Source organism: Armigeres subalbatus, chromosome 2 (genome assembly GCF_024139115.2).
Source record: "Armigeres subalbatus isolate Guangzhou_Male chromosome 2, GZ_Asu_2, whole genome shotgun sequence".
Lineage (NCBI taxonomy): Eukaryota > Metazoa > Arthropoda > Insecta > Diptera > Culicidae > Armigeres > Armigeres subalbatus.
In genome coordinates, this window is record NC_085140.1 from 412,019,718 (window position 1) to 412,046,148 (window position 26,431).

The following is a 26,431-nucleotide window of genomic DNA, read 5'->3' on the forward strand; positions in this document are numbered from 1 at the left end:
TGTAGGTAAGGCTTCCAAAACCCTGGGCTTCATCTTTCGGATGGGTAAAGAATTTTCTGACATTTACTGTCTAAAGTCTTTGTATTGCTCACTGGTGCGGTCGATACTGGAGTATTGCTCCGCCGTTTGGAATCCCAATTATACGAACGGTGCCGAACGAATTGAGTCCGTGCAACGACGCTTCCTACGATTTGCTCTGCGTAGACTACCGTGGAGAGATCCATTACGCCTGCCAAGTTATGAAAGCCGCTGTCGGCTTATCCATCTGGAGCCGCTAAGAGAACGCCGTAACACCGCTCGAGCTGTACTTGTTGCAGACGTTTTGCAAGGCCGAATAGATTGTAGTGACATTTTGAAACAACTTCGCAATAACGCTATGTTAAGAATGCCATTTCGTCGGGACTAACTACATTATGAACGGTAGTACTGAAGGATTACAGCGGATATTCAACAGGGTTTCTACAATATTCGACTTCAACCTGCCTCGTCAGACGCTGCGTCGAAGATTCAAAGAATTTTTCACTTCGCAATAGGGTAAATGATGTATCTTGGACAAGCGCAGGACATTCATTAGGAAATATATCGAGATTGAATAGTATAAAACAATTGAAAACCACTAGGTACATCCAAACACATAACCTATGATTAGTCTTGTGTCTCCATTGCCCAATTTTTTGAGTAAATTACGTTTACTAAATGTAAACTGTAATATACTGCGAACTGAAATATTTTCTTTTTGGACATCAAATATATAATTTCGACACGGAAAATGCATATATTTTGGACAGAGTCATTTTCTCCTAATTTAAAAATGGCCACCTACAGATCTCAATGGTATGACTTACCTACACGTATCCACATTCATTTAATTGCATTTATTTGCTTAACTGACATAGATTAAACCAGAAATTAACATTGTTTCGCAATCTTATCGATATCATTGAAAACAGCCTGAAATTTGGCAATGAATGGTTCATCCATGTACTGTACATGGGGTGACCAATAAATGTCTGATGCATAAAAACATAACTTCATTTTGGTCACTCCTTTTTCATCCGTCTCAAGTTCATGTTAAGCGATTGGAATATGTTAGTATCTCAATTACAATCAAACTTTGGCCGCAAGACCTCAAAATTGCCGTTTGAACCATTTTAAACGTGTTTCAGGTGCATGTTACGAAGAGTCCTATAATGCATGTTCTCCTGCATACTGGCGTCCAGCAGGCACTTTGGTAGAAAGCTTTACATTTTAGGTAATTTTAAAGATAAATAATAGTTGATTTGTAAATTCTCATTAGGAGTCGCTAGAGTTGAGGTAAAAGTATGCAATGATCATACTTTCGATAAAAATTTTCCTACACATTATCTAAAATTGATTGAAGAAGCTCAGGCTTGTCCAAAATATGTACATGTCCAAAATATATCATTTACCCTAGATAGCTGTTTTAGTGTTTGTGTCCATTTTTTTTTAAAGTTTTTGACGATATGTATACTTATATCTTATATCTTTTTTTTATTACCATCATTAGGACATAAGTAGTCTGTTGATGTAGGCCTTAAATAAACAAATAAATAAATCCGGAATAACTCCGTAACCAAGTGGCCAATCCTTGAAATCTATGAAGTCCCTGAAATTTGAATAAATTTCGCTTTTTCGTTGCGAAAAAAATGGTGAAAGACAAAAAAGTTACAGCCAAAAGATTTTTAATTTCGTTTTTGGCGTTGGTAACGGAAAGGTTAAAGAGATTTTCAGCCCTAGGCTGGCTCTTCTTTGACCTGATGTAAAGGTAACTAAAAGGTACACGTATAGTTAAAAGTGGTTTCTACATTGGTTGTTTACTTCGGACCAGAAGGGTTTCAATACCAGTTTGCTATTCTAGTGTTCAAAAATCTCGATCCAAAAGGGTGCCGTGGGGAAAAAATATTGTTGGGCATTTCAATCGACCCGGAGGGGTGTCGAAAAGGAAAGGTAAAATAGTATTTGTGTTTTGAAACTTTAACTGTTACTTGATGCGTAGTCCATCGATTACATACATTTGTATTCGCGATGCTCATGTGTTGCATTTGTAGTTCTTTATCTCTAAAATCGACTGATCACTGGCGTTTATTGTTTAATTGGGAAAATTCGAAGATTATTTGGTCACAAAGTAGGAAAGGGCATTGAAGTCACTTGCATGTTTGCATGTTCAGATAAATTAAAATGCTAAGTTATTACGTTAATCTAAGTTATTACAATCTAAAGTTATTTATTATTATCGTAAATGTCCTCATGAGTGTTTTTCAGGCAAACATGGGCCTCCCAGGTGAAACGTTTGGCAGCATATAAACATAAAAGCATATGGATACGCATGGTACATTTGTTCGATGATTCATCTTGTGACTAAATGCAATTTTCATCTCATCCGTTTTATTAAATTAATGAACAAGTGTGCAACATGTTGAAAAGTGCGATCAAGAAATCATTAGAACCATGATTACAAACAGCAGGTTCCCGGGCGTCTTCTAAGCAATTTTTTACAATTCTTCCACGGTTGTCTTATCCACCTCTACTTTCCTGTGGATTGCTAGTTTGTTATGTTCCTAGAGATCCTATTTTTTTGCTAGATCAGGTGGAGTGCGGATGCTGTCTATTAAATCTAGGCAAATTCTATTTACAAAATTCAATTTAGGAAAAATTTACCTATTCAGAAGCACTTCATTGCGTAAATCAACCCAGCTTGTTCTTGCAAACCCCCAAAGCCACTGCGTATTATATTGATATGATGCAGGTCTCCAGTAGCCTTTCGAGCAAAGGCGTAGGATTGCCAATCCGGAGATGGCGAGTTCGGCCCGGTCTAGGATGTTGTTTTCGAGTGGGAAACATTCTCGACACCCTGGGCATAGTGTATCCATTGTACTTGCCACACGAGATACATACTCATGCAGTGGCGGGCATAGAAAGCTTTCAATCAATAACTGAGGAAATGCTAATAGAATACTGAGTTGGAAAGCAGGCCAAGTTCCAGTTGGAATGTAGAGCCATAGAAGAAGAAGAAGAAGATGCAGATAAATTCTTCAAATTGTTCTGGAGTTCAGATCAATTAAACTACCTTGTCAACTCCGCTTGGTTTCAAACCAAAATCATCCCAGCATGTCAATACGAGAGCCCTTGCGTGATATGTGCAATCTAAATAAGTTTGATGCAGATGTTTTAGGTTCCCCAAATTATTCCACAATTCAAATCAATTGGTCTACAAGGTCAACTACGCCTGGTATCCAATCGAAATCGACCCAGCATGTCCTTAGACCCATTTTTGCCTGAAAAACATTCATGGGGGCATTCAAATATTGTGACCATAAAATCTCGGAATATTCCCAATCAAACAACAAACGCCAGTAACCAGTCGATTTCATAGGTCAAGAACTACAAATGTAACACATGAGCATCGCAAATACAAACTTTTTTTTTCTGATTTTGTCGTCCAGCGATTATCAGGGTTATTCATAACCTTAGGGGTTAAGGTTGTGTTTCGTTTTCCGGAGGACTTGCCAAAATGCATTGCAGAGGTTCGTCGTTGGACGGGGGTGGGTCGTTAGATTTTGTTGATTTATTGCCTCCGAGAGGCAGCGTACTAGTTTGAACGTTACGTTACGAGATACTGTACAGAACATGATTTCAGAGTCGCCTTCTATACACAGATAAAAATATGTTGTGATTTTAAATGTATTTTCATGCACATATTTGGAGCATGCAAATAAACGTAACATTCAATCGATCTTACTATTCTTTTAAATCGAAATATATGTAAACGGTGCTTGCTTGTAAAATTCAATCAAATTTAATAGAATATCGAATGTTAATTCGTTTGATGGGATAAGCTGCAATTTTACACGTCGTTGAATTTTCAAAATTATTTGCTGTGTAGGCGACTCTTAGTATGGATACAATACAAATTATAATTTGGGGACGTGCGCAAAAACATTCAAATTTAAATCTAATTAGACTATCTGTGCGCCTAACGATCGCATTGCGATCAGTGTTGGCGCACAGGATGAAGCAATACACAGAACGTAAAACGAATAAAGCAACGCACGCTGCTCTGTTTGGCGCGTTCCTCTTCACACTCAGCAGCACTGCACAGCGACGATGATGACGGCACGAACAGGTGGATATCTTTGAGGAAATTTGGGGTGCGGTTTCTTGTTTTATCCAGTGCTTGACGTCGGGTGATGATACTTCACGGCTTAAGAATCAGTTGTCCCGGCGATGCTGGCCAGCGTATTGGCAAGCTCGTTCTCTTTTATGCCGGCGTGTTCGGGCACCCACATGATAGTGCGGCCCCACTGTGGTGATAGTCGGTGATGCTCTCAATAGCTTTTACCCATGGGCGCTTGCTGAATAAGTTACCGTATGTCTTGACCTGGGGATGGCCAGGACCTGGAACATGGCCGCTGCCTCGGCGAAGTATACTGAACACTGGTTCGATAGTCGATAGCAGTCGTCTGAAATACTAGAGGGTACACCGATACCTACATTTTCAAATGCTTTTGAACCGTCGGTGAATCGGAGCTCGAAGTCTGGGTGCTTTTCCCCGATGTAACTTCAGAAGAGACTTTGTGATTGAGCCTGGTTCAGACACCTTTTGAAGTACCAACTTCTCGGCGGCCCTAGTCGGCGTATGCCGTTAGTCTTAAGAAGCTTTCATCCGCAGAGTTCGTCGAATGTTTTGTTGGCAAGATCTTGAAAGCAGCACCTGTCTAGTCTAGTCTACACATACACAGCTAGTTCGTGGCCAGATCTTGAAAGCAGCAGCTGTTGTTTCTATCTTTGGTCTTCTCAAAGTAGCTTGCCGCTTTGCTGCAGAGGGCAGTGGTGGATTTGTGCCAGAAGGGCACAACGCCGGCTACGGTGCTTGTTGCGTACACCGAGGTAGATGGCAGGTGACCAGACACATGCCTTATAGAACGGTTATATAAATGGGCTAGGTTTCGAGTGCGTTCCTGAACATTTGTTGACGTTAATTCGAGACCGTAGAGTAGTCGACTCGAGATAACGGCGTCCATAACACGGAGCCGCACTAGGCGATCACTTCTCCTTCTTGTCCTAGAAATGGATTTTCCCATGTTCGTTCTCACCTTGCAGGCTTCCTTGGTTCACTTGATGTGTTCGCTAAAGGTAGCGATTCGCCGTCACGCCCAGGAGCTTCACAATTTTCTTGGTAGGCATGGTGGTTCCGTTCAATAGGATGGTGGGCATGCTGGGGAGCCGGTGGTTGGACGCAAAGACGTGGACCCGTACGCATTTAATTGCCGTAATAACATAGCCGGCTGATTGATTCCACTTGGCGACTTAGTTTACTGCAGCCTAGATTTTCCTCCTGAACAGCCAGATGTGATTGCCGACGGCGATAAGGAGTATATCGTCCGCGTATACCTTGATGTGGATGTCCTTCAGAAGGTCGGCAAACATTTCACCCCGCGTGTGTGACCGCGATCACTGAACCTTGGAACACCCCGGTCCGCCCCTTCATGATCTTGAATGCGTGTCCTCCGAGTTGGACCCAGAAGTTTGCGGAATTGGCGTGCTTTATTCCGGAACGGCTCCGGCTGCTCTTAACACATACTATGACTGTTTACCGAAATGATCAGCAATCGCATCCGCAAAATGATGATCGAATCTCACTGGGTAACACCGTAGATGAAGAGGGTGATTCCCTTCGCGCGTCTCTTGCCTTGGAAGTAGTTGATGCATCTCCACAGTTCTGTCGATAATTATATCGTTAATTTGTTGATATTTTTCGGTGAAAACTAAACACACACTTTGCATAATTTTGCATAACGATGGCTGAAAAGCAGTAGGCCGAAACGTTATGCAAAATTATGCAAAGTGTGTGTTTAGTTTTCACCGAAAAATATCAACAAATTAACGATATAAAAGTTCACGGTGACCCAAACCCTACCAAGTGAATCTGTCGACAATTGTTCACTGTTGATCTCGTCAAGAAAACTTACCCACGACTTCTCCTTTGCTTCGCGAATAGTTTACCGTCCTTAGTTCTTTAGGGTCTAGAAGCTGCTGCGGATGTTATCCAGCTGTCATCCGGCAATGGCTTTTTGGCTTCTTTCAGCGCCCGAAGTGATTTGCGCCAACTCTTTAACTACCTTCTTCGTTGTGCCGCTCCATTAGTGGACGGCTTTTCCCCTCGGGTTTGGGCTAGTCTTCGGAATAGTATTTTGTGCCGCACGGTGGATAACTTGATACAATTCGACGACCGTTGCCGACAGTTTGGCCTCGAGCCTACTTTCTGCTGGTAATTGTTCCAATCGGCTAGGTCATACAACCAGCGCGGTGGGTGGGTGATATCAGTCGGTGCTATACCTAGTACCACGAGAATCGGCGCGTGGTCGCTTCCTCTGGAAAAGTCTGCACTCGACCGAGTTCGAGGCTACCGTGCCATCGTTTGAAACTACGAGGTTGGTATCGGTTGCCGCATTGAAAAGAATATTCTGGTGTTGTTGGAACGACTATCCCAGGAGTAAAGGGTAGCCGTTCTCGACGCCACAGATGACGACAGGGGATGGCAGTTTTTCCAGAATCTTCACTCCGTTTGGAATGTAAATGAAGGCAACGGTTGCCGCAAAGGGCCACTCGATTCTCACCGCAATAATCGGGAACTAAGCATTGAAGAAAATCTCAGAGGCAGGAAATTCTTTCAGGATGCTGACTGTTCGGAGGTGTACCAGTTTTTTGCAGCAGCACTGTTTCGTGGCAGCTCAAACTAAAATTTTATTAGATTTGTTACGTTTGAATACATTGTTTTTGTTGGTTTTACTCACAAGAATTGGTCTTGTTCCCTTCCAGCTATAACCGATCACTAATTTGTATTCTCCGGTGCTTCTCACCTTCTCAAGAGTTTCTAATTCCGTCTACACAAGCTGTAACTATTAATTACTAGCAGACCCGACGAACTTCGTTTCGCCTAAAGTTGATTTATTCTCTGTTTAAATCTCGAGTTTTGCAGAAATTTCTGGTTCATTTGTATGGGAGCCCCCCTTTCCAAAGGCGGGAGGGGTCTCGAACCATTTTAAGAACCTTCCCCGGACCCAAAAACCTCTGCATACAAAATTTTACGCCGATCGGTTCAGTAGTTTCCGAGTCCATAAGGGTCAGACAGACAGAAATTCATTTTTATGTATATAGATTTAAATGGCTCATAAACCTTTAAATCTTGCTAAATACTCACAACTTCACTCAGATTATAATTTCAACCTCTTTCTTCTCTTTTCAGGTATTCGCCACCAGCAGCAACACCGATTCGCAAATCTTCAAATTACAAATATAAACAAACTCGTTAGTTAACTGAATTTCTTATCTTTACCTTCAATTCATTTACAGCAATTCCGAAAATTTCTTTATCTCCTTTGCAGGCACCGAACTTGATTTCAACTAATTAGAATTAATTTTATAATTTCCACTCAAATAAACTTGCTCTTTGCTAAATTTAGAATGGCCGTTTTCGCAACTTTTCTTTATCCCTCTTCACAGTTTGTTTTGGTTTTCATTCAGTATCAACATCTATCTTACTATCTAGGGAGTCACATTAAACAATACCAATAGTAAATACCAAATAGGTATGATCAACTCTTCATCTGCTTCATGCCAGTGTTGGTCGGCACACTGGGTGAACCGCGGTGTCAACATACCCCAGCCCGTAACATCCTGTGATTCCTTGAGAATACCTGGGTTTACCTTCAAATCTCCAACACCGCTAAGTTTGATACTGCACGCCGATATACACCTCGAGCTGTACGCACTATCGCCTGCCTCACTCGACCGTCGGGTCCTTTCAACACTTCTTCTACTGTTCCTCTGATCCAACTCTTTCGGTTTTTTCCATCGACGAGAAAAACTAGGTCGTTTACTTGCAGTGGCTTCTTCTCTTCGAACCATTTAGTCCGTCTGTTGATTGTTGGCAGATATTCCTTCAACCATCTTTCCCACATTTGGTTCGCTAATAGTTGAGAGCGTTTGTAGGAATCGCGCAGGGCTTCAGCTATATTCACCGTATGTTCTATCTTCGCATCTGCATCTGCAACGGATCCACGAAGGAAGTGGTTCGGAGTGATTGCCTCGTCGTCAGCATCTTGAGACGCGTATGTCAACGGACGCGTGTTAACCATATCTTCTACTTCTGCTAGTGTTGTTGTCAGTACCTCATCAGACAGTGTTCGTCCATCATCTAGTGCTTTCATCGCTTCCTTTACCGACCTTACCATCCGTTCCCAGATGCCGCCCATATGAGGTGTCGCTGGCGGGTTGAAGTGCCACGCTGTCGCAGCATTCACTACTTTCTCTGCACACTCTCCGTATATTCTTTTCATTTCGTTATTTGCCCCTTTGAAACACGTTGCGTTGTCTGAGAATATTTCTCCGGGAACACCTCGTTTGCAGCTAAACCTCCGGATGGCCATCAAGCATGATTGTGTTGATAAACTCACAACAACTTCAAGATGTATTGCCCGTACAGCAAGGCAGGTGAATATTGCCACCCACCGTTTTTCTTTCCTACGTCCAACGGTGACTTCAATTGGGCCAAGATAGTCAATTCCCACTGAATTAAACGGTCGAACATAGGGCGTAACTCGCTGCGTCGGAAGTGGTGCCATCATAGGGGTTCGTGGACGACATCGATTTACTCTGCACCAAACGCATTCGTTCATAACCTTCCGCACAGTGGCACGGATGTTTGGAATCCAAAATCTTTGACGAAGTTCGTTTGTCACAGTCTCTCGGTTAGCATGACCGAACTTCTCATGATAAAACTGTATCACTTTCTCCGTTGCGGCATGTTTCCTAGGTAGAATTATTGGAAAGCGCTTGTCAATCGAAATTTCCCCCGACAGCTCCATTCTTCCACCCATCCGAAGCACACCGTCTTTGTCCAGCATTGGTGTTAGCTTGTATAGGTTACTCGTTTTCTTTACTGAAATATTCTTGGATAACGCACTAATCTCCTCTGCAAAACCTTCCAGTTGTGTTTGTTTCCATAGAAAAACCTCTGCCCTTTGAAACTCTTCTTTCGTAAGCCCACATAGCACTGACGGTAAATGCGCCAAATTTTTCTTTTGCTGATTCTTCGTGCATTTTACTGTGTGTATAGGTTGCTTCATCACCTTGCGTTTGCAATTTTCGATAAACCTGACTACATAAGCCATCACTCTTTGCAGTTTCATCCACCGTGAATATCGTCCGACGTCAACAATTCCGTGAAAGAATACGCAACCTCTGGAATCTTCACTTGTCTGCTCAATTGGTACATCAAGAGTTGGCCATTGATGTTCAGGTTGATAAAGAAACTGCGCCCCTTTAAACCAATCTCCGTCGCTACCTAACGTATCTCGATGCCACTTCGTCAGCACATCCGCTTGATTCAGCTTAGTTGGAACCCAGCGCCAATCAGTAGCTCGTGTCAGTTCTAGAATCTCTCCAATTCTAAATGCAACAAACTGTTTGTAGAAGTGTTGATCGGAGCGGATCCAGCTCCATACTGTTCGCGAATCTGTCCAAAGAACACATCGATTGATCTTTAATGAGTGCGTGTCTACCACCGTTCGACTCATCCGGGCTCCGAGAACGGCTGCCATAAGTTCAATCGTGGGATCGATTGTCGCTTCAGTGGTGCTACCTTGGATCTGGACATAACCAGCGTACAACGAATGATCCCCCCGACGACAATTCTGAGATATGCAACACAGCCATATGCGTGTTCACTGGCGTCTGTGAAGATGTGCGCTTCTACTGCTTCAACATCCGATGACAGGTAGGTGCCAAGATAGCATCGTGGGATGCGAATGTTCTCTACCTCTGGCAATAGACTAATCCAACGTTTCCACATTTCCCAGCATTCTTCGTTGATGGTTTCATCCCAGTCGCATCCACTACGCCATAAACACTGTACGATGATTTTCCATGAATAGTAAACGGAGTGAGGAGACCTAACGGATCGAAGAATCCCATGACACAACTTAGTACAGCACGCTTTGTTGGTCGTTGGTCACCATTGAAGTAAGGCAGATGCTGATCACGATGTTTTGTGGAGAAGGAAAACTCGTCCCTAATTGGATCCCATATCATTCCCAATACGCGTTCATGCGACGTCGTTTTATCTTCGGTAAAATGGACGGGAGAAATAGCTCCGTATTCACCCAAGCTTTGGAGTACTTCTGCTGAATTGGAAACCCAGTTTCTAATCTCAAAGCCACCCATTCGATGCACAAAGGTAACATCCTTCGCGCGCATAACTGCTTCTTCAACGGTATCAACGCTATCGAAATAATCGTCCACATAGTGGCGTTTAATGATTGCGTTTGCTGCTTCTGGAAATTGATCAGCGTAGTCCTGCGCGTTGTGGTTCTTAATATATTGGGCTGAACAGGGAGAACTTGTTGCCCCAAACGTTGCGACATCCATGACGTAAACACGAACATCATCTTTAGGATCATGCCGAAATAGAAAGCGCTGGAACTGCTTATCATGTTCTGCTATCTTGATTTGGTGATACATCTCACGTAGATCGCCACCCACAGCTACTCGGTGCTCCCGAAAACCGGTAATAACGGTCACCAACGGAACCAACATATCGGGTCCTTTCAATAGCTGAGCATTTAGAGATACGCCTTGGACGGTAGCTGCGGCATCCCATACAAGTCGTATTTTCCCTGGCTTTTTGGGGTTCAGCACGACGTTTAACGGAAGGTACCATACTTTATCAGGATCTGTCGCAAGCTCTTTCGGGGTAGCTAGATGTGCATAGCCCTTCTTTTGATATTCGGTGATTGCTAACATTTCGCTGCAAGTCTGGGTTTTTATCTAGCTTTTTCTCCAATTGCTTCAACCTGCGTAGTGCCATCGGATAGCTGTCTGGAAATGACGGGTTGTCGGTTTTCCACAGCAAGCCGGTTTCGAAGCGATGACCGATTCGTTTGGTGGTGCGCTGTAAAATTTCACGTGCCCTTTTGTTTTCTGCTGACTCAATGAAAGTGACACTACAGACTCTTCTACCGCGTAATGAGTTTTGAGTAGGTCATGTAGGTCTTCATTTGTGACATCCCGGTGAAGGTTCATATATCCCGTAGACTCTGTTGTTCTTGATGTTTGCTTCGGTCCGTATACCGTCCAACCAAGTTGACATCGCACCGCTATAGGTTCCACCACAGTCCCAATCTTTGCTTCAAGCGGAGCGAATGAATGCAAATTATTCAGACCGATGAGCATTTCCGGCCGGCCATTGTATGAAGAAATTGGCAAATCCCTTTAGATGAGCATATTCGCAACTTAACTCTTTTGCGTCTAGCGACTGTGATGGTAGCATTAGCTTATTTACGGTGTTTACCGTCGTCAATAGCAGCTTTTCTTTCGCTCCCAGCGCCGACACCCATACGTTCGTCCGCATTGAAGCTTTCTCAACTCGCTCTATTTCTGCTGTCCACTGGATGGTAGCTTTTCTTGAACACCGACTACTCCTAATCGATCCGCTATCCTTCGCTCTACCAATGTTACCGACGCGCCTTCGTCCAGAAAAGCGAGCACGGTGATTGACTTCTGTCCGCTGTGGAGTCGTACCGGAATCATCCGAAACATAGTCATATTATTTGTTCTAATGTGTGCGCTGGTTCCAATTACGCCGTCAACTGGGTGCAGAAGAGGATTGTGTGCTTGTCGGCAATCCCCGACATTGCAACGCAGCTTGAACTTACACAATGCTTGTCCATGTTCATTCAAACACACCCGACATAATTTCCACTGGTTTACAACTTGCATTCGCTCCGCGTAATCCAGGCTTTTAAAATCTTGGCAATAACGTAATCGATGATCTGTTCTATTACATACTCTGCACGGTTTCAGACCTTTACGTTCTTCCCTCACCAACTCGGGACTATTTACTCGCTGTTCCCCTTCATCATGATTGAAAAGTGCGCCCTTCGATCCGTTACCCATTCCAGAACGTCCTCCACTAATTGGCTTACTTGATGATTTGCATTCTAGGCTCACGTTGGCTTCACACACCTCCGCAACTATTTCGGACAGGAAATCGGTGAAAGTTCGCAGTGTTACCCTCTTCTTTCCTCTTTTGAAACGCACCCATTCACGCTTTTCATTGTCGGGAAGCTTGTCTACTAGGTCTTGCACAAGCAGAGGGTTGACTAAATGCTGTTTCAATTCCGCCGCCTCTAGATGCTCACACAATTGTTCTACCGCAGTCCCGAATGGAATGAAGCTAGCAAGTTTGCCAGTTTTGGGAGATTCTAGCCGACGAACTTTATCCAAGTGGCTTTGTAACAGTTGTTCTGGACGACCATACAGCTGGCGCAGCTTTGCAATTACTTTCGGAACTGATTTCGGAAGAAGCAGTTGTCCACGCACCATTTCTAAAGCTGGACCTTTCAGGCATTCCTGAAGCCGCACCAAATTTTCCACATCGCTATAACCACAAGCTTCATTTGATGCTTGGTACGTTCCATAGAACAGCGGCCATTCCTCTGGTTTTCCAGAAAATGTAGGCAATTTTCTACTGATACCACTTCTGGCGGCCATTTGAAGTTTAGTTGGCATGCAACGATTTTCCCCAACCCGTATTGGCTGGATTTTCTCTTGCTGATTTTGGTGAGCTTTCTTTCCGTCTCTTCTATTGAACCGTCGGATTCCTCGCTGTATGTAGTGGGGTCCTCTTCAGCGGTTTCGTCTGCGTCGGTTTCATCATCAGAATCGGATACATCTTGTGATGGAACGATTGGAGTGCTTTTCCGCTTAATTGTTGCCTGTTCCGCTACCTTTCCCACCTCCGGATTACGCAACGGCGTCCGTACACCAGAAACGCCTTCGCCAGCATCGACGTCTTTCTTCAACTTATTCTGCTCTGTACGGTATTTTAAGCCACGCATCTGTTCATCTAAAATCCTCAAATTCTCCTCGAAAGACTGTTTGTTTGTTCTCATACGATCCACTTGCGCTTTCCTTTCCCGTAGGATCTCTTCCTGCAGCAACTTCTCCTGCTCTTCTTCTTCTTCGTACATCTTCTTCTCTAACATCAAGCGTTTTCTTTCGATTGCCCGCTTGATTTCCCTTTCCTTCTTCTTCAAGGTCATTTCCGCCTCCAGCTCTTGCTCCATCAGCTTTGATTCTCCTCCATGGTTTTGAGCTTTTGCTCTAGAGTGAGTACGGCATCAGATTTGACGCTGGAGCGGTCCGAGTCATCTCCGCTCTTCTTGGTGCGATTCTTCTTTTTTCGCATGGCTTGCTGGCATTTAATTTCTGCGCAAAACCAGTTTTTTTCGATCTCTTTCTCGTCCGATATGCCGACACAACGAGTGTGAAACCACTGTTTGCATCCGTCACAGCTGATCATCTGCTCATTTTCAGTTGACACTTCATCACACGCCGCACAGGGGGTTTCTGTAAGGTCCAGGATTTGTGCAGTAGAATCGGTCATGGTACTGTTGAGGATATCCGATTCTCGTACAATTCTTTTTGAGATTGTTCGGAGGTGTACCAGTTTTTCGCAGCAGCACTGTTTCGTGGCAGCTCAAACTAAAATTTTATTAGATTTATTACGTTTGAATACATTGTTTTTGTTGGTTTTACTCACAAGAATTGGTCTTGTTCCCTTCCAGCTATAACCGATCACTAATTTGTATTCTCCGGTGCTTCTCACCTTCTCAAGAGTTTCTAATTCCGTCTACACAAGCTGTAACTATTAATTATTTAAATGGCTCATAAACCTTTAAATCTTGCTAAATACTCACAACTTCACTCAGATTATAATTTCAACCTCTTTCTTCTCTTTTCAGGTATTCGCCACCAGCAGCAACACCGATTCGCAAATCTTCAAATTACAAATATAAACAAACTCGTTAGTTAACTGAATTTCTTATCTTTACCTTCAATTCATTTACAGCAATTCCGAAAATTTCTTTATCTCCTTTGCAGGCACCGAACTTGATTTCAACTAATTAGAATTAATTTTATAATTTCCACTCAAATAAACTTGCTCTTTGCTAAATTTAGAATGGCCGTTTTCGCAACTTTTCTTTATCCCTCTTCACAGTTTGTTTTGGTTTTCATTCAGTATCAACATCTATCTTACTATCTAGGGAGTCACATTAAACAATACCAATAGTAAATACCAAATAGGTATGATCAACTCTTCATCTGCTTCATGCCAGTGTTGGTCGGCACAATGGGTGAACCGCGGTGTCAACACTGACTAGTAAACTTCAGCAAACTACTTGTACCGTGTCCGATCCTTGGCGACGGGAGTTGTTCGGTGAGTTTTTTGAATAGCTATTACAACAGGTTCAGCGCTGGATACCACATTTCCAGGTCGTATTATTGAAACTGGAGGCCTCTATTTGCCTCTGTTGGTCAGTGCTCCGAAAAATCTACAGCATTTTCTCAGATTTCTGCACAGATTACTCCCACTTTGTCTGTAGAACGACTATACTTTGAGATGCGTAGACTATTTCTAAACAATGAAAATATGCCATCGAACGCAACATTCTCTCAAACTGTAGAAATCTTGTAATGTCCACCACTGATTGTCCAATATGATAGTAAATATGTAAGCTTCCCATAATTCAGTGACACTTTCATCCTTATCTTCTTCCGTAATGGCCAAACAATTAGGTCCGGTGCCGTAGAAAAACTCAGGACCAAGAAACCGGCGACTGTCAACATTGCATGACGGACCTTTCCCCAACTTTGTAGTGTCATCTGCAACGTTGTTCTTCGTAGAAATTCACCTCCGCCAAAGGTACTTTTACGGATTTTTAAAGAATGGTTTACTTCTATGGTTTTCCGCAGATGGGCTCGCAACAAAACTGCCATGAATTCCAGGCAAGGTGTCGATAGAGCTCGAAGTGGTGCGACTATCGTTTTCGATGAAACCAGTGCCACTCTTACAACTTTTATCTGTCCCTGGTATATCATTCGGAAGTATGCCACAGCTGCAAAAGCCTGCTCGCTGGCGTCCACGAATACATGCAGCTCCAATGTTCTGAACCTATTTGAAACGTTTCCTGGGAAATACCATCGAGGTATACGCAAATTATCTATTTTCCTCAAAAACGCCTTTATGGTTCGTCCACCGTGTAGCGATCTCTTCTGGAATGTTGCTGTCCCTTCCGATATTGGTCCTCCACACTTCTAGAATGAGGATTTCACCTTGGAAAACGAATGACGTCCCTAATCCCAGAGAGTCGTAGATGCTCACGGCCAGCGAAGCATTTCCCTCTTCGTGGAAGTCGTGGCACTATTTAGCAAAGCGTGCATCTTCTAGCTACCAAGTAGCGAACATGAAAATACATCCTCTTCCTGCATCCACGCCATTTCCAACATTCTATCAAATTCGATGACTTCTCTGACAACATTGACCGCTTCTTTCATTTGTTCAGTTAACATCTGAACAGATAACACTGAATCAACAATTTAACGCCACAATACATGGTTAGAGTTAGATGCCACATCTCTGATCAACCCACTTCGCGCTTTTCACTTTCCACTTCGCCGAAGGATTAGAGTGCAGCGATTTAATCTTTCTTGTACCTGCCGGGTCGGTAGCGAACACCATTTTTGCAGGGTTGCTGTCTGGCATTCTTGTAACATGCCCTGCCCATCATACCCTTTCAGCTTTAGCTATCTTCTGGATACTGAAATCGCTGTAGATTTGGGAGAGCTCGTGAATCGTCCTTCGCATCCACACGGTTCTCTTGAACACCGCCAAAGATGGTCATAAGCACGCGTCTCTCGAATACCCCAAGTACTTGCAAGTCCTCCTCGAGTATGGTCCAAGTCTCATGTCCGTAGAAGACCACCGGTCTTATGAAAATTCTGTACATGATACATTTGGTGCGTGATACATATCTTTTGACAGCAGTTTTTTTTTGGAGCCGGAGTAGGCCTGACTTCCACAGATGATGCCCCTTCGTGTTTCATGACTAATGTTGTTATCAGCCGTTAGCAAGGATCCAAGGAAGACAAATCCTCCGTACACCTCGAAGCTATCCCTGTCTATTGTAACACTGCTTCCCAGGCTTGCCCTTCCGGTCTCGGTTCCGCCCACAAGCACGTACTTTGTCTTCGATGCATTCGCCATCAGTCTAACTTTTGTTGCGCCACGTTTCAGGTCACCCGCAAAACAAACAAATTGACTGGATCTGTTGAAAATCGTACACCGGCTGTTGACCCGACTCTTCGCATGACACCTTCTAGTGCAATATTGAACAATAGTCATGAAAGTCCATTACCTTGTCGTAATCCCCTGCATGATGCGAACGAACTGCAGTATTCGCACGTAAATTTCACACAATTATTCATAGCATCCATTGTTGCTTTGAGCATTCTCATGAGCTTACCAGGAAACCTGTTCTCGTCCATGATTTGTCATAGCTCTACGCGGTCTACAGTATCGTTTTTCGCCTTAAAATCGATAAACAGTTGGCGCATTTGGACCGCGTTTGACATTCAAGGCATTCCTAAGTTTACAAATTAACAAGAATGACTAAGTTCAAGTTAAAGGAGTCCCCAGAAGCCTTGCGAACAAAGGCTTAGGATTGCCAATCCGAAAATGGCGAGTTCGATTCTCGGTCCGGTCTAGGATGTTTTCAGGTTGGAAACATTCTCGATACCCTGGGCATAGTGTATCCTTATACTTGCCACATAAGATACATACTCATGCAATGGCGGGCATAGAAAAGCTTTCAATTAATAACTGAGGAAATTCTAATAGAATACTAATTTGCAAAGCAGACCAAGTTCCTGTTGGATTGTAGAGCCATTGGAGAAAAAAAAACCCAAATTAATCCACCTAGCGGTGACGATGCCTTTCTCGATTAAATCAAGTAACTCCGTTTTTTTCCAATTCCTAATTCCAAAAATGTTGGCAATTTTGTTTTCTGTAAAATAAGCATAATACATTATGTTATAATCAAGTTATGACGATCGTGAAATTTTCTTTCATAAATTTTTGAGAGAGAAATTATTTCAAGTATTGTTATTTGTAACACATATTGATATAATTGTTATGACTAACTGGACGGGTTGGTATATAACATCATGGGTCTCCAAGACTTCTAGGGTTAAAAATGAAATGTACACGAACATTTTGAAAATTAAGCCAATAATTCTCAAGGCCGACTAGAATATGACGTCAAATACATTTAAGATTATTCAACCAACGACACCCCCACCCCCCTTCGCCAAGGCCCCGATGCCATTTTTGAAGGATTCCCTAATATAAATAGAAGACTAACAAAACCGCATACATAATATAATATGGAAATAAGGAGATGTATAAAACGAAAACTATATTCAAATTTGCCCTTGAAATCACCCAAACTTCCCCATAACTCCACGCCACCCAAACCAAACAGCATGTTGAAGCATCAATGAAACCCCTCTTTTTCCCCTTTCAATGTATGACACAAAACAAACGCAAACACCACCATGGCCACGAGCAAGATTTTTTTTATGTATACAGGTTATCCGACTTCGTCAGTAGATGGGAATAACCAGCGCGGGGGGGAAACATACATTTTCAGTGCAAAACGTAAACAAACGAGCATAAATTCCATACAAAAATCCAAGATGGCTGAGTTGGGGATATTGACAAGTCGGATAACCTGTATTAATAAACAAGTTTCTGAGCCCAGCTGAATTCCGGGAGGAATTTTCGGAAGAAAATCCGAAGAAGTTTCCGATGGAATTCCCGTAGAAATTCCTGGAGGAATAATTGAAAGAATTCCCGAAAAGGTTCTCTAGGGAATTCGTGAAAGGAATTTCCTTAGGAATTCCCGAAGAAATTCTATGAAGAGCTCCCGTAAGAATCACCGGAGATAATCCCAAAAGAATTCTCGAAACAAATCCCAGAGGAGTACCCAAACGAGTTTCCGAAGGAATGGTCGGAGAAATTTTCGGAGGAGTTTTCGAAGTAACTTCTGAAAGAATGCCTGGAGGACTAATCGAAAGAAATCCTGGAGAGATTCACGAAGGAATTTCCGGAGAAATTCCAGAAGGAATTTTCGAAAAGAATCCCAAAAACAATCTTGAAGAATTTCCCAAAGAAAATCCCGACGAAATTTTCGGGGAGTTCATGAACAAATTTCCGAATGAATTCTAGGAACAATCACACGTAAAGAAAAAACATTATAAGTTATGGCAAAAACCTATTCGAAAAAACTAATACACTTCATTATGCCACCTAATGTTTTGGAATGTAAGGGCATCTTTAGTAATGTTACAGTTATATTTATTTCCTGAGTATACTGCTACTTCCTACAAGAAATGCATCTTCAGTAGCAGTTATAAGCTACTCATGTTTTATACTGGAAAACGAAAAACAAATCTTCCGAGGCCAATTCAAATGTCAAACTGTTATGATGTCGATGAAATAGTATTTTTTGTAGCTGATGACGTCATCTTCTATTGTTTTGAACGAAATGAAACTCCAGTAAATTCTGTTGCAAATTCGTGCAAAAATACAACTGAGCAGTATTCCAGTTATAAATTTCTCTACGAAACTGTTCGAATTTTTAAAACTATAACGTCTGTTGAAGATGGCATTTTTACAGTTTCAATTTCATTTCCTAACTCCCATACAATTTATAACTCTACTAAAGATGCCCTAATGTGGCTAACGCAATGTATAGGTTACTTCCTTCTTCTTTCTTCCTTCTTCCTTTCTCCTTATTCTTTCTTCTTTTTTCCATCCTTCCTCCTTCCTTCTTCTTTCTTCCTCCTCCCTTCTTCCTTCTTTCTTGTTCCCTCTTCCTTCGTCCTTCGTTTTCTTCCTTCTTTCTTTCTACTTTCTTTTTCCTTCTTCCTTCTTCCTTCTTCATTCTTCTTTATTCATTTTTTCTTTTTTTCTTTCTTCCTTCTTTCATCTTCGTTCTTCCTTCTTCCTCATCCCTTATCCTTCTTTCTTTTTCTTTCCTTCTTTCTACTTCCTTCTTCTTTCTTCCTTTTTCTTCTCCTTTCTTCTCTCTTTTTTTCCTGCTTCCTTCTTTCTTCTTCTTTCTTCCTTCTTCTTTCGTCCATCTTGCTTCTTCCTTTCTGCCTTCTTCCTTCTTTATTTTCCCTTCTTCCTTCTTCCTGCTTACTTCTTCTTTCTTCTTTCTCCCTTCTTTATTCTTCTTTTTTCTTCCTTCTTCGTTCTTCTTTCTTTCTTCTTTCATCTTGCTTCTTCCTTCTACCTTCTATCTTCTTCTTTCTTCTTCCTTCTTCTCTCTTATTTCTTCCTTTTCCTTCTTCTTTCTTAATTCTTCCTTCTTCTTTCTTCCTTCTTCCTTCTTCCTTATCCATTCTTCTTCTTTCTGTCTTCTTCCTTCTTTCTTTTCCCTTCTTCCCTCTTCCTGCTTACTTCTTCCTTCTTTTTTCTTCCTTCTTCCTGCTTCGTTCTTCTTTCTTTCTTCTTTCATCTTGCTTCTTCCTTCTACCTTCTATCTTCTTCTTTCTTCTTCCTTCTTCTCTCTTATTTCTACCTTTTCCTTCTTCTTTCTCTTCCTTCTTGCTTCTCACTACTCACTTCTCACTTCGTAAGGAAACGTATTTCAACTATTCGGCCAAATGGTGTTCGGCCAAATGACCCTTTCGGCCAAACGACATTCGGTCAAACGGCATTCGGCCAAATTATTTTTCTTGCAGAATAGTTCTTAAAATTCCGGAGAAATTCATGAAGGAATTTCCGCAGGAGTTCCCGAAGAAATAAAAAAAATGACAAAGAAAATCCCGAAGAAATTCACAAAGGAATTTTTAATGGATTTACTGAATAAATTTTGTAGGAAACTTCGAAATTTGTTTTTTTTTATTATTGTGACTTTGAGTCAAAAACTGGTTCATCTCAATTTGGTTCTTGAAACAATTCTTCAAGGTACTCCCAAAGTATTACCACGTAATACCGTAATGAATTCTCAATTATGTCCAAATATAATTATATTTTAAACATTTGTTTCCTTGATGTATGTATATTTTAACTGGTTATCGTTGAATATAAACAATTACAATTAAAGGAATTTCCCGAGCAGGAGCGACGACCTAGATAACAGAAATTGGTATGATCTAGCCTTGCATAAGAGGTAAAATACCAAAAACTTATATGTAGAATACTGGAGGCATAACCAAACGAATAATAATTGGTTATGCATGCATGTGGTATTGAAATTCAATTTAATAACTGGCTTAAGTAAATTGTGCATATTATTCCTTTGGTATTTTACCTCTTATGCAGGGCTAGTTCATAAGAGAGTATGGTATCAATAACAGAATTAGGTATTATTGAGCCAATCTCTCCTGCTCGGGTTGAAATGATTTTCTTTCCTAAAATTACGACAAATTTTGGATGAATCCCAAAAGAAAATTCCAGCGGAAGTTTCAATGTAATTCCAAATGAGAAGCCCGATTGTGTTCCAGAAGTTCCAGACCAACATCTGAAAAGGGCGTAACAGCCAAAATTTATTCCTTCTGATTTTTCGTCCACATATAGAGCTTTATATGTAGACGAAGAAACAGAAGGAATAAATTTTGGCTGTTACGCCCTTTTCAAATGTTGGTCTAGAGTTATTCCCAAACAAATTCTGATGTGATTCCAAAATAATTTAATGAATGAATGTTCGAAGGAATTCAATAGATTTCTCAAAAGAATCTGCAAAGTAATTTCCAAAGCAATCTGAAAAGAAATTTTCGAAGGAATTCTGATGAAAATAAAAGGCATGAAGACATGTCATAGACTTCTTGTGCTAATTTAACAATTTAAAATATTTTAAAGTTAATCAATCTAAACATTCACGTAAATATGTTTTGATATGGAGTGAATTTGCCGAGCAATTTGCCCTATTTACCTGAAGTAATAAATTAATAAGATTCAGATTGTTCGTAAATTAGTCAAATCATTGGGTAAATTTGACCGTTTGTATAATAATATCACGAAAACAACCAAATTGGCTAAAATAAAATTTGAATAATTAACTAATTAGCTAAAGCTAATTAATTTATTACTATATTAATAAGAACATACAGATAATCACATTATTTTTACCTTGAGGTACTATAGTCAATTCTCTATCGTTCCTAGCTCCGCCTTGTATAATTGCTTGGCTTGAAGCCATCCGGCGCAGGGAATTTTGAATCGAGGGAAAAGCTTTTCATGATCCGAAGCTTTCATGGTACCCTTAATGACCTTCTCGGTAGTGCTTCGTCGCACTTAGTGATTGGACCCATCATCGAACTCATTGCTTGCCAGTTTCGTGACTCGTTGATCCTTATCGTCCGCCAGAGTGTAAGCCACATAACAAATGTAATCGCTTAAAAGGAAACTGAAACGGTAATAATTTTATGCTATAACTCCATTTAACAAACGGCAGAAAGCAGTTACTTACTTCCAATTGAATCATCGACACACGCTATCACGGCTCTGTCACCGGTGTCAGTAGTCCATGGTTACCGGATGAAGTTTGAAACGTTTTAACAGATTCTCGACAAGATAAACAAAAGCGCGTCTTTAGTCAAATTTTCATCACCAGCTGCTTGACTAGCTGGGATCCTGCGGGGCACCAACATCAGCACTTGTCTGAACCTGAACTTAATTGATTTATATAGGCCTATATAGGCGAATAAACCTGACATTTTGACTCGTAGAAGTCGTATCAGAAGTTAAATACTGCTGCAAGCCACTTTTATAATTCACCGGATGATCTTCAAAATAAGAACGAGCAGAATTTACGATGAAATTGAAATGCACCCACGATTAACACCGGAGAACGAATGACGCTGAGAGGAGGAATCTGTCAAAACTCACAGCATACACTTTCAAATAAATTTACCATAATATGAGTAAAATACACTAGCGCCTCTGGCGGTGCTGGTCTCGTCAGCTCATATGGGTTGCATGAATTTTAAATCGGTTCTTCGGGACCCCGATGTCCCGGTTATTAGTTCCTGACTAGAGCACGATGCAAACACCTCACTGAGGTTGCTCAGCCCAATAACCAAAATTTGAGTAAATTCAGTATTCTCTATTTTGGGTTGATTAAGGTCCGCTTTGGATAAATTAATCTCAGCTTTGGGTAAATTGTTTACATGGGATTAAAGGCAAACTACCTAGTGCCAGAAAAGTCATTTTACTCAAATTTGGGTTATTGGCCCAAACCACGGTTTTGAGTACAAACAACCCACTTTTGGGTAGTTTTGGTTTTCAGTGTACATTTTCTTCCGGTGTACGATGGAAAAGGCCTTTTCATGTGACATCATGATGCTGAGACTGAACTTGTTATAAAACTGAATGCTGTCAGTTTCGAATTGTGTCTTGGGAGAACATAACCTTGTCATCCGAGAGCATTTCATACCGAAATAATCATATGTGATAACTATTTGAATATTTACTATTTTTTGCGAAGTTCAACCGTTTTGAAATTCAATAGTGAACAAAAAGAAAACATTCTCCATCGAATGCAACTTGCTGCGGTAAAATCGATTAAGGTTTAGTACTAGAAAAGTTGGCTAATGTTTTAGTGTGCACACACATACGCACACACACACACACGGACACACACACGGACAGACAGACATTTGCTCAGTTCGTCGAGCTGAGTCGATTGGTATATAACACTAGGGTCTACGAGTCCTCGATAAAAAGCTCGTTTTCGGAGTGAAATGATAGCCTTTTCGGTACAACTTTGTTGTACGAGAAAGGCAAAAAGAAAAAATAAGTTCAAGTGTTTTAATGGCATGAAACTACTATGTAACTGTATCTTTTTTCAGTTGAAATGAACGCAATGAATTAATTCCAGAATGAAATACCGAATCAATGGATCAATTATTCCAACAGGGTCCGTTTCAAGCATACATTCTCTAATCCAAAGATAATCTTCTGATTTACTTTTCTTTTCTTAGCTCAAATTCTGTTGGATCTCGTAATGTGGAACAATCACGCTTCTCATCGAAAGAACGCCCATCTAGAATAACTTTTTCAACACTAAAACAGCCATTAATCAAACTTATTTATCATTTCAACAGTTTATCAAACATGTAACGACCGTCGTTGGCCCAACTATTCCACGAACGCATGTTGTGCGTGGAGATGAATTCGTTTGGAGCATTAAACCAGCTTTTATGGCTCCACCTCGCTGACTGTTGTCACTGGGTCCCCGTAATCTCCTCCAAATATGGCAAGCTTTTCACGGAGTATATTCGTTTTTATCCTTGCCAGACGATGGAAGCCAAAAAGTTTTTCTCGACCGTTTCAAACAAACATTCTGCAAAAAAAAGTCTAATATACAGCCGAAAAGAATTGGCTTCGTCGGTTGGAGAACCAAACGATGATGAATCATAAAATATCATAATCGCTTCCCTCCACTGTTGACATTCTCCAGTGATGCCTTAGAAGAGATATGGACAGAACAAAAAACGAGCAAACACAAGTCTAATAAACATTTTATTTTCAAGATAAGTCGTTCTTGGGTAACAATGCTGTTTTGGACTCAATATTGTACTCTTATAATCCATTGGAATTAGGCTGAGGTAGGTATGACACATGGGCTTCATAAATCTGCTTTAATGACATTTTGCTGATGTTATTGATCTCTCTGTTTAAAGTAACTCATATCGATACGTAGAAATTATGGTTTGACAGCCTGGGCGAGAAAATCGATGGCTGGCCTAATGATACTCTATGTCCGCGACTTCGGAGGGCATGCAGCATCATTAGCCAGTCACAAAATATATAAATTTATGGATTTATGTTGACATACAATGATTTTGACTACACTGACCGTACATAAATCGATTACTTTGTAACAATTAGTGCAAAATTCGGAACAATATTTCGAAGAATTCTATGTATATAGAACTTCCCGAGGACTCAAAGAAGATTCTCCTGGATAACAACAAAATAATAATAATAAAGTGTTTTTATGCGTAATATAGATTGTTTATATGGGCAATCAATTTCTGTGAACCTGTTCGTTCAGAAGTAAACATATCGCAAGTTCCAAGGTGAAGCAATCAATCATTATCACTCCTTGTCTCAAAATCGTCGATTTTTTTTCTATCGAGGAAAATTTACATTTCGGCTTACGGCTCGGTTCACACTCCCCCTCCTGCGAAGAACATAATCAATTTTCCATAGGCAAATGCCAAACGGCGACATCGCCATTTTCTTTCTTCTTCACTGCTTTATCATAAAACCTACCGCCTCGATAAATATCATATCGCGTTCGTCGCATTGACAAATAATAATCCCTTCTTTATGAAGACGAAAATCAACCCCAAAAAGAGGCTTCACAGATGGTTGTAACATCATCTTTCTATAGAATGATCCCCCTCCTTGCTTCTGCCTCATTCAGCTCTCCCATAAAGAACCCATGAAATGCGCTTATCGAAAGCCAGAAACCGTAACTCGCTCAGGTAGGTACCTAACAGACCACTCGAATGAATGCGGTGCCTTCGTATCGTGATACTAAAAATAGTAAAATCAACTATCTTACTCGTTCTGCATCTATTCGCTCCGGACTACCGCAGTTCTATTCAAGCAAAAACTACGATGAAAATTCGCTTGGATAGGCTCGCCTATAAAATCGTTTGAGCTTCCGCAGAAACCGAGAATTTGTCTGCTCATCCTTGCGCTCGCGAACAGAGAACTAGAAGCGGCAAACGTCAAGTCGAATTAAATCGTGGCACACCAGAATTCCACCAAAGCTTTTTAGGCGGATGTCTTACTCCCATATAGATTCTCAGAAACGATTATTACACAAGCCTTCCTCGGGCAGTACGCTACCTGTAATATCATTTGAATAGAACTACGGCTAGACATCTGTCATACATCTCGAGATTGCGTTGAGCGATTTTGAATAAGTTTGATAAATGCTGCTCAAATTCCAGCAGTCCCCCCGACGGAACCATTTCAGTCAACCGAAAAGGTACGTAGCAACTGCAACGCAATGTCTGATGGTCGTACGCTATTTTAATCACAAAATTTTCTGACTGACAAAATTACACCATTGTTTGAGGTGACTGAACGATACCAATTAGGATTTAGGAAGAATGGTTTGAATAGTTGAAACCGGACTACACTCTGCATTTTGTGGCATAGGTACTGTTTCAATTAGCATAATGTGGCTGCGACAGTTTTTGGCTGACGACCGACCAACAACGACACTGACGATGATGATGGTAAGCTTCTGCACAAAACAGATAGCGGCAATCGCAATCCACTGATGTTGCAATGCATGCTTGCTCGGTGCATTCTGGCCAGTTAGAACGATGCATTCGGTTTGTGCCAGAAAATTGGATCCACCCAGGCTCTAATTTTAAGACTCGTTAACTTTCACCTGTTGTTCTGTATACATGAGGACAAAACGTACCGAACCTATTGGAATTGCCATTATGTTGGTTCTGATGACCATGTGATCCAACTTTTTTTTTATGTTTTACGCAGGTAGACATATTTTGCAATTTAAGGCTTGTTTTTATGATTGGAATTGTTATTTAACAAAAGTAAAGCAGATTTCTTTGATTCAGTAATTCAGTACCAAATTTTCTAAACGACTTATCTGCTTTTTAAACAAAGAGTCAAACGTCGATTTGTCGAGTTTGCACTCCCACGCAAACCAACACCATCAACACGTAGGTGAAGACTTTAGCTACCTGTTGATGGTGTTGTTTTGCGTGGGAGTGCTCTCAGATTCGACAAATCGAGGATTGAATCATTGCTTACAAAAGCAGATAAATCGTTTTGAACATTTGGTACAGAGTTGACATATCGACTAGAACGCTGCACTTAGCCAGAGCAACGCAGAACGCAGCAACAGCAACATTCTGCTAGTTTTATAGTAAAAGTCAAAATAGCATTAATTACAATCTCATACTATCGGTCAGATCATTTTTATAACCCTTCTTCCTTCTTCTTTCTTCATTGTAGCTTCTTCCAATTTCCTTCTTACTTCATTCTTCGTCCATCTTCCTTCTTCTTTTTTCATTCTTTCTTCTTCCTTTTTTATTCCTTTTTTTTTTGTTTGTTCTTTACCAGAGATGATCTTGCTTCGTATTGCTTGCTACTCGCTATCTCACTTATCACTTCTCACATCTCACTTCTTACCAGTAACTTCACGCTTCTCATTTCTCATTTGTCGCTTCTTACTATTTGCCCCCCACTGCAAACATTTCTTACTTTTCACTACTCAATTCTCACTTCACACACTTAATATGGATACGTTTTCAACTATTCGGCCAAATGGCATTCGGTTAAAAGGCGTTCGGCCAAACGACATACAGTGCTTCGAACGTATGGAACTACGGGACAAAAATCATAACTTACATTCTACATGTTTTAACTCAATGGTGTCTTTGAGAAAATGATTGTTAACTAGTTTTCTACTATTTGCATTATTGACGTATGTTAAATTGATAA

The 26,431-nt window shown here is 41.1% G+C and overlaps 3 protein-coding genes across 6 annotated transcripts in view; all 3 read right to left on the reverse strand.

Annotated features, from left to right (window-relative positions):
- LOC134217662 (EGFR adapter protein-like) overlaps positions 1–26,431 on the reverse strand; it is a 254,022-nt gene that overhangs the window by 174,510 nt on the left and 53,081 nt on the right. The gene's annotated exons all lie outside the window — the stretch shown is intronic.
- On the reverse strand, positions 7,731–9,623 carry LOC134210279 (uncharacterized). Its single transcript, XM_062686326.1, has one exon. It carries the CDS (start codon positions 9,621–9,623, stop codon positions 7,731–7,733), a length of 1,893 nt encoding a protein of 630 aa, XP_062542310.1.
- LOC134210280 (uncharacterized) lies at positions 11,452–13,148 on the reverse strand. The gene is made up of 2 exons (XM_062686327.1): positions 12,610–13,148; positions 11,452–12,562 (listed from the first exon to the last, which is right to left on the reverse strand). Exons 1-2 carry the CDS (start codon positions 13,146–13,148, stop codon positions 11,452–11,454), a joined length of 1,650 nt encoding a protein of 549 aa, XP_062542311.1.